Source organism: Lutzomyia longipalpis, chromosome 2, assembly GCF_024334085.1.
Source record: "Lutzomyia longipalpis isolate SR_M1_2022 chromosome 2, ASM2433408v1".
NCBI classification, from domain to species: Eukaryota; Metazoa; Arthropoda; class Insecta; order Diptera; family Psychodidae; genus Lutzomyia; species Lutzomyia longipalpis.
The window spans coordinates 36,695,203-36,703,480 of NC_074708.1; the positions used below are offsets into that span (position 1 = coordinate 36,695,203).

The window sequence follows — 8,278 nt, forward strand, 5'->3', positions numbered from 1 at the left end:
TGGTGAATGAGGAATGTATATGAAATTTTAATTTAAACTTTCACCCATGATGGGGAGCAAGTGCAACTAAATGCTGAAAACTCGTCCACACTTGGCATCTGACTTTACACGGGAAAGGGTTGCGAGAGTTATTTAGGTGCGAGGTGGGAGTGGGAAAAAGGTTAATGTTGCGTGGTCAAATTCTTAATAGACTTTTGGATATTCGGGCAGCGAGTTTTGGGGGTAACTTTTATGATAAATTGCACAAAAAAAATTCTACTCCAAGAATTTCAGGCTGCCAAATTTAATTCACATACTCTCCTTCAACCCACGGCTGTGCATTTGCGGGTGTGGCGAATTTAGAGAAAAAAATGTATACCTGATGAAAAAATTAAATTATTTCTTCTTATATAAAATTTTCAGCCATACACTTCCTCCCTTTTTGGCTTGGCCGCATTTTGTTGCGCGAAGAGGAAAATGAATAAGAAGGGCGAAAAAAAAGTGAGCGAGAGAGGAAGCACAAGGCGGAAGATGTTCATTCTGTTGTGAGAAAAGTGATGGAAAAAGCTTCGTCTGTTGAAGTCAATTATTTTAAATTTAATTACACTGTGTGTTGAGAGATAAAATATTCCCTTCGTTCTTTTTATTTGCACCAACTTACAAAAAAAAACATCCATTCTTTGTTGTGATGTAAAAGCTTGAAAAAAAAGTGAAGGAAATACATTTTTAAATGCAATTCAAAAGAACAGGAAGACGCGAACATACATAGAAAAAACGGGAAGACGAATAAAAAATATATAATTAATTTACTTCCTGCAGATTTAAAACAATATACAACAGATTTAAATAAAAAGAAAATAAACAATTAGAGAGAGAGAAAAATAACAATGAAGGAAAAGTTTTTCGGAGTGATGCCGGTTCTGTGGATGGTGATGGCTAGGTTTGTGGTACACTGTGAGCAACAGGGTGCATCGGAAAAATCCAAATTCTTCCAGGAGAAGAAATTCCGGGTGAAAAGGGGGAAACAATGCTAAAAATCCCAACCAATTGATTTATATATTTCGCCTTGAAAGTTCTATGAGGATTTGTGGGAAAACTTTTGAGGGTTGCGTCTTAATGCTTTTTATGCGCTAAATTGGCCTCATAAATTCGCCTGGCGCAGGGATTTAACCTCACTTTTGATTATTGTTCTGAGATTGCTCTAAAGTTTTATCTGATCTTCCGTTTTGAGCTGTGATTTATTATTTTGTGCTCTTTTAAATATTTCTTAATCAAGTAATATTTTATTTGATTTTAGTCTTTTACTAATATTAAACGAGATACCTTCATTTTATTAATCCTCAAGACAATTTTATATAACAAAAGATCTCTTATAATCCTCTGCTAAAAATAAATTTAAACAATTTTTAATTTTTAAATAATTTCCATAAATTCTGGAGTTTTTTCTACAGCTATTAAAACGACAAAAAAATTATAATTTATTGCAACATTATTCTCACTGCATTTTTATCAATGAAAATCCTTGTGAAAATCCAACATTTGCAAAGCTGTATTATGTATACAATTGTATATAGCGTGCGCAGAACGAGAAAAGCTCCCAATCGGCCGATATATGTGGGCTACTGTGCTCATTTTGAGTTAGATTTATGTGCAAAGATACTCCAATTTGGCGGCAAATTAATTCAATCTGACTGATTTGTTTGCCGAGCGATTGAGTTTGTGGGCTCGATGGATTTCGCGCGTCAGCAAAGCGCGGGAGTTCGCCTTGGTGTGTCGCACGTGCTGGACGGGCACGCGGGGGTGTAGTGCACAAGAAGATGAAAAAAGAGCTCTTCCCCTCATAAAGCATTTGCCATTTGTCTCATGACGAATTCATGTTCGCGTGTATGATATTTTTGCGCCCTCCCCCGTACCAACATGGAGAAAGAGGGAGGGAAAGTGAAAAAGATATGGCATACATAACTATATTGCGCCCCAGATTCCGGACTGAGGGCGCTCCCATGGCGTTGGTGGAAGGACATCACCAGAGAGAGAACCCGGGAGATGATATCAAATGGACCGAATGCCATTATCATTAACTTATCTCTATAGGCTCTTGTTTTATTTTTATATCCAATTTTTGTCGTCACTTCCACCCCCAACCAACCCCCTCCCCATCCCACCCACAGTGTGCCCCCCAAAATTTATCTGCTCTACTGCTTCTTTCATCGTGAATTATGCGAAGGGATGAGCTTCTATTTTTTATTGAAAATCAATGATTTCCAGGGGGTTGATTTTCGACTATATCTTTGGCACAAAAATGCGCCAGACTCCTTATGCGATGATGGGGGTGGTATGGAGCCCTCCCTTGCGGGTCTCTTCTTCGCTATACAAGGAGAACATCATCATAGCCCCGTGGTATGCTATGCGGGGATAAGGATGGCATACAAAAGGATGGAGGAGAAGAAAAAAATCCACCTACACGAGGGGTTGTGAAATAGAGAGGGAATTATTCCTTGGGAAAGTTATATTGCAAGGTAAATCATCGTGCTCCCTGCATAAACGTCGCGCTCTAGAAAATCTTCACACGGTGTGTGGTCGATGATTTAATGGCAGTTGTACTATATATAATACCCATCCAAAAATAGACGATGCTCTTGCAAATTTATCTCCCATAATGGCCAAAATAATTTACACGTAGCTTCTGCAAGAGAAATATTTCTTTGTGTGGAGGTGTCACTCCTTTTTTTTTCTCCTGACTCGTCGATATGTATGTGATCCCCATGGGAAATTATGCCGAAAAACCATCAGAAATCGACTCATTTTCCACCCAAACCATCCCTCCCTCTCAAGCAGAAAAAAAAACTCCTTCCCCTCCGTATCTTAAACACTAACCGCCCACACATTGCCCGGGAAGGAAAAGGAAAGAAAGGCCAAACCTTAACGCAGTTAAGGATTCTCTTTTGGGGCAATGGTGATGCGTGTATATATGGAGGAGATAGGAGAATCATTGAAGATTTGAACTTCGACTCCCGATATCATGTGGAACGAGTAACTTTCCTGGGCGGAGGAAGACCGAAGCAATTTATCGCAAGGGCCTCGAGGACTTGCCGGTGTATAATAAAATTTCATGAAAGTCTTCAAAAAGAAGACTTCCGAGATAAAGTGGAGGAAGGGCGAACATTCTTATGCGGAAATTCCATCAACAATGGGTTCAAAGGAGCCACCAGTGCATTTTATATACGAGGAAAGTCGAGTTTTGTGGCAATACCGGCAATATTATAACACAAAAAGTATCAAATCTCCATCAAAGGGCATTTAGTTGCTGTGAATGGATCGCTTAAATTCTTCGAATAATTTAGAATGTTTCTGGAAGAATGCAAGAAAGCCCAGAAGAGCTGTAAAGAAAAGATTTTGATGGAGGCGCCTGGTAGTCACTTGGCGCCTCCATCTCAAGGCAAAAATTATTAAGGGAAGCTGGAGACGGTGTGGAGGCGCCAAAGGAATAATTTACGAGATTTACGTAGAATAACTAGAATTTTCTTTAATTCGGAATAATTTTCTTTTACTTACCAATTGAATTCCCCATTAAGCGTTTTTTTTAAGCTATTTATATCACATTGCTTTTTATAAAAAAAAAGAAATATTTAACAATGAAAACACCTTAAAAGTTTTACATCCACCACAAAAAGATTTTTTTAATATTTATAAAGTTTTGTATTTTTGAGGTTATGTTTCACAAAAGGACGCGGGTATAGATTTATTCATTTAAGTTTCCTCATAAACTTATGTAAATGATTTTGCTTTATTTGAACAAGACTGTATGATAATTTATTGATCCTCTATCCATCATAACACTGAATTTATGTATTTTATTTTATTACTTATTCATGGGGAGAAATTGCATTTTATTTACATTATTCAACACAGAAAACTTACAAATTATATTCATATATGTGTGTAGTATGTATATCAATTCTCCAAAGCTCAATTTTGTCATTTGCAGAAGAGCTTTATGCACATGCGATGAGTTGTATGGCTTTTAACAGCTTTAACCATCTTTATGACTGGTCAGTATTTATGATTAGATTACACTGCGTATATAGAGCTATAAATTTTATATGGCGACAAAAATGTGCCATTAATATTAATGCTGTGTGGATATAGATTTTATCGGGATTATATTCACCAGATTAGCGAATTGGTTTTAAATCTTTTTCCATTGTATTTTCCTTCTTTTTTTTTTCAATAAAAAGCTTTCTGTAGGGAAAAGTGGGCTCAGGTGTTTGTTTCATCGGTTTCATCGCGAAAACATCGCACTGAATTATCTTTTAAATTCTCCTTTAGCTCTGATATTTTATTATTAATTCTGTTTGCGCATTTTTAGCTGGTTTCTTATAAAAATCTTAAATATTTTGTAAAATTTTTACACGAAAAACTTTTTCTAACTTCTAAAAATATTCTTAAATGTCCGTTTTTGATCATTTTTTTGGTTAAATTGAGGTTAGAATCTTTCAATTTCTGTATATTTTCTCTTAGACTAATGTTCTAAATTGAAGAACATCAAGAACTTCTAACCAAAAATCCCTAAACAACTTTTTTTCTTGAGTGAAACTTTTTACCCCCTTGTGGGGTCAAAAGTTACAAAGAAAATTACCTAAAAAAAATTCTTAGCCAAAAAATGTAAAAACTAGCCACGTCTTCCCCTAAAATAGTATTTTAATTTAATCCATAACCAATAAATAAACGATTAAAATTGGCTTCTGTGCCAAATTTACTACTTAAATTTATTTCTAATTATTGTGTTGAAAATAAATTAGGCTTTTAAATTTTCTGATTAATTAAATAAACAACAACAAAAAATATTCAATAAAATCATTCAACGATACATTCTGCAATCAATTAATTTAACATAAAAATATATGTATAATCAATGCAAATTTACCCAAATTAGAGTTCTTGCATAAATTATATAATGTAATGCTGTAATATGTATATGAAAGAGGAAAATGAATTGATAATACTAAATGAAATTATATTAAATTAAAAAGCAATTGGTGCAATTTCACAGAAAGGATCTCTCTTTGAGCTCCATATAATGGCCCATTTGCATTACACATTATTATTTAAGAGGTGTTGAAGTTAATTAATTGCATACTCGCTATGTATAGGTAGGTAGCAACTGCAATCTCTGCAACTAATTACAAATTATTATATTATTTATTAAAATAAAAAGCAATTTTGCAAAATTTTTCAATTGAGCTTTTATTTTTAATTATTTCTATGACTTTTAATCGATTTTATTAAAAAAAAAATTAATTACATTATTAACCTTTTATTCCTTTTGACTGTGATTATTTTTAATTAAAAAATAGGAAATTAAAACTGATTGATTTTTTTTTATTTACATTTCATTTCATATTTTGGCAATAATACATTTTTTCTGTTACAAACGGTCATTCCGAAAATTTAAAATTCAAACATCTTTGCGGGAAAGATGGAAATTGCGGGAAAAAGGGTTTCTCAGTCCCAAAAATATTATTTTGTGGTAAAAAGGTCAATTTAAACATTTTTAAAGCATATTGGATTAGAAAATAAGTAAATTAATCGTTTTTCAAGCTCAATTTCATCGAATTTTGTACATATTTCTGTTGGCTTTCAGTTGTTCAATTACCGATTCATAAGTATGCGAATAGAATACCAACTAAAATCCAAAACCGCATAAATCACATGCATGTGGAATACCAATCAATGTGTCAAGTCAATGAAATTTTTGACGTTTTGCAAAAGAAATTTTTTAGCCAATTTAGCAAATTGATTTTTTTATTTGTCTTTGAGAGGAAAAATGACTGAAGAATACCGCCTTAGCCATCGTTCCAAGAAGCGTGTGCGGGAAACAAAGCGAAAGGCACGTCCAGGTAAGGCACGGGGGCACGTGATTGGGGTGATTAGTGGAATTTTCATTTTGCATTTGGGGCGGATGACCTTGCCGGGGTGTCTCTAATGCATGTTTGGGGCTTTCCAGAGCTAAATGATAAGGGGGCGTGGAGTCAGCTGGGCTATGCGGAGAATTTTGAGCCTTTCCGGCAATTTACGGACAATGTGGAGCGCATTAGGGCGTCAGAGGTGGATTGTCAGCAATTCATCCGGAACTACGAGGCGCCGTATAAGCCGGTCGTGATTGAGGGGCTGCAGGAGGGATGGAAGGCGCTGGAGAAGTGGACGATGCAGCGTCTGGCAAAGAAGTATCGGAATCAGCGCTTCAAGTGCGGCGAGGACAACGAGGGGTACAGCGTGAAGATGAAGATGAAGTACTACATTGACTACATGCGCACCACACGCGACGATAGCCCCCTTTACATCTTCGACAGTGGCTTCGGGGAGCACCATCGACGGAGGAAGCTCTTGGAGGATTACACGGTGCCAAAATACTTTAGGGATGATCTGTTTAAGTATGCCGGAGAGAGGAGGCGTCCTCCGTACAGGTGGTTCGTCATGGGGCCCGCACGTTCCGGGACGGGGATTCACATTGATCCCCTGGGGACGAGTGCATGGAATGCCCTTGTGGTGGGGCACAAACGATGGTGTTTATTCCCAACGCATACCCCCAAGGAACTCATCAAGGTACTCGGCTGCGATGGTGGGAAGCAGCGTGATGAGGCAATTACGTGGTTCCGCGTGATCTATCCAAAGACCAAGGATCCCTCGTGGCCACAGGATTGCAAACCGGTGAGTTTCTCTGCTTAAATGATGAGATTTTTCCCAGAAAAAAGCATCTCCTTCATACCTTTAAATCTCCCTCCCAAAAGGTGGAGATTCTGCAGAAGCCAGGTGAGACGGTTTTCGTGCCCGGCGGTTGGTGGCATGTGGTGCTAAATCTCGACGATACAATCGCCGTAACGCAGAACTTCTGCAGCAAAACCAATTTCCCCGTTGTGTGGCACAAAACAGTCCGCGGGAGACCCAAATTATCCCGCAAGTGGCAGAAGGTTCTCCAGGATAAGGAACCGGAACTGGCAAAGATTGCGTCTGAAGTTAACTTGCAGGAGAGCACGGGTGTTGCGTCCGACAGCTCCAGCAACAGCAGCTCCTCATCCAGCTCGGATTCGAGTGACGATGAGAGTGATTCAAAATCATCCGACAGTGGCCAGGAGAGTCTCACTGCCCACAAGAAGAAGAAGCGGCGACTTGCGGATGATGGGAATACGCCAAACTAAAAAAAAAGAAGAAAATAAAGTAGTTTCATCATGATTTTTGGGAATTATTTCGCGGGTGACTTTTTATATAATATATATTGTACACACCGACAATATGAAATGAATTAATTAATTACATTAGCTGTGTATAAATATTTAAGAGAAAGAATGAGGAAAGTATTCACACAGATATTGTTGCCTTTTACTCTCTGTTTTACTTTATTATTTCAAAATGGTTGCAATTTATTAAGTTTTGGAGGTTTGTGTCTTTAGCAACGCTACAGAGGAGAAGATTCTTGTGATTCCTCCTAAAATTCTGAATTTAAAATCTGAAAATATTTTTCATTTCAATCACGAGAACTTGTTGAGCGATTTTCATCAAATTGGGCTCAAATAGAAGCCCTTGAAAAGCTTGATAAATATCCTGAACACACTTTTTAATGAAAAGTGACTACAAGCTAGAACCCCATAGAAAGAAAATCTTTGAAAAAATCGAATTAAAAGCTTTTTTAATTGTTTATTCTTTCAAGTCTTAAAAAATGAATAAATAGTCACAAATTAATTGTTATTTAACTTTAAAATTGTTAAGAAATTGAGAAAATCGCAATTTTCTTTTGAAAAATTTTCATTTTATTCCGTTTTTCGCGTCCAATTTGAAAAGTAAACGTTACTCAGGGGGTTTCTCAACTGAAGAATATCTGTATTATTTTTCTTTAATTTTTCCTTTGAAATAATTCTCAAAATCGACATAGAATAAAGGAAAATTCCTTAGAACTTTCTCAGACATTTTAATTCTGATCAAACAGAGAGAAAAACTTTAAAAACTTAAAATCTTTTGGTTTTTATTGATCAGTTGATAAACCTTTTGTTTAAGACTTTTCTCATGCTGAAAAAATTTCCGATATACCACAGGCTGTAAATGAAAATATTTGGCTTTTTATGATAAAGAATTATTAATTTGAGGAAATGTTTTATTTATTAATTATTCAGGTTTTTTTTTAAGAAAATTAGAGTAAATTGTCAAAAGTCTTTTGAAATAAATGATTTTTTCTCATTCATTTGATAATTTTATCACTTTAAGACCTAATTTAAGACTTATTCGTTACTTTTGACAATTCCGTTAA

At 36.0% G+C, this 8,278-nt stretch overlaps 1 protein-coding gene across 1 annotated transcript; it reads left to right on the forward strand.

The window, feature by feature from the left end:
* The first annotated feature begins 5,704 nt into the window (after positions 1–5,704).
* LOC129790563 (bifunctional arginine demethylase and lysyl-hydroxylase PSR) lies at positions 5,705–7,344 on the forward strand. Its single transcript, XM_055828122.1, has 3 exons — positions 5,705–5,876; positions 5,984–6,687; positions 6,768–7,344. The coding sequence occupies exons 1-3, from the start codon at positions 5,804–5,806 to the stop codon at positions 7,173–7,175; spliced, it is 1,185 nt and encodes a 394-aa protein (XP_055684097.1). The 5' UTR covers positions 5,705–5,803; the 3' UTR covers positions 7,176–7,344.
* Positions 7,345–8,278: the final 934 nt, after the last annotated feature.

What these genes read in the sequence shown, in the direction of transcription:
- LOC129790563 (XM_055828122.1), top strand. Translation starts at nt 5,804, where the DNA reads ATGACTGAAGAATACCGCCTTAGCCATCGTTCCAAGAAGCGTGTGCGG. An exon ending in AAAGCGAAAGGCACGTCCAG is followed by an intron (nt 5,877 to 5,983) that starts GTAAGGCACGGG and finishes GGGGCTTTCCAG; the next exon opens with AGCTAAATGATAAGGGGGCG. An exon ending in GGCCACAGGATTGCAAACCG is followed by an intron (nt 6,688 to 6,767) that starts GTGAGTTTCTCT and finishes CCCTCCCAAAAG; the next exon opens with GTGGAGATTCTGCAGAAGCC.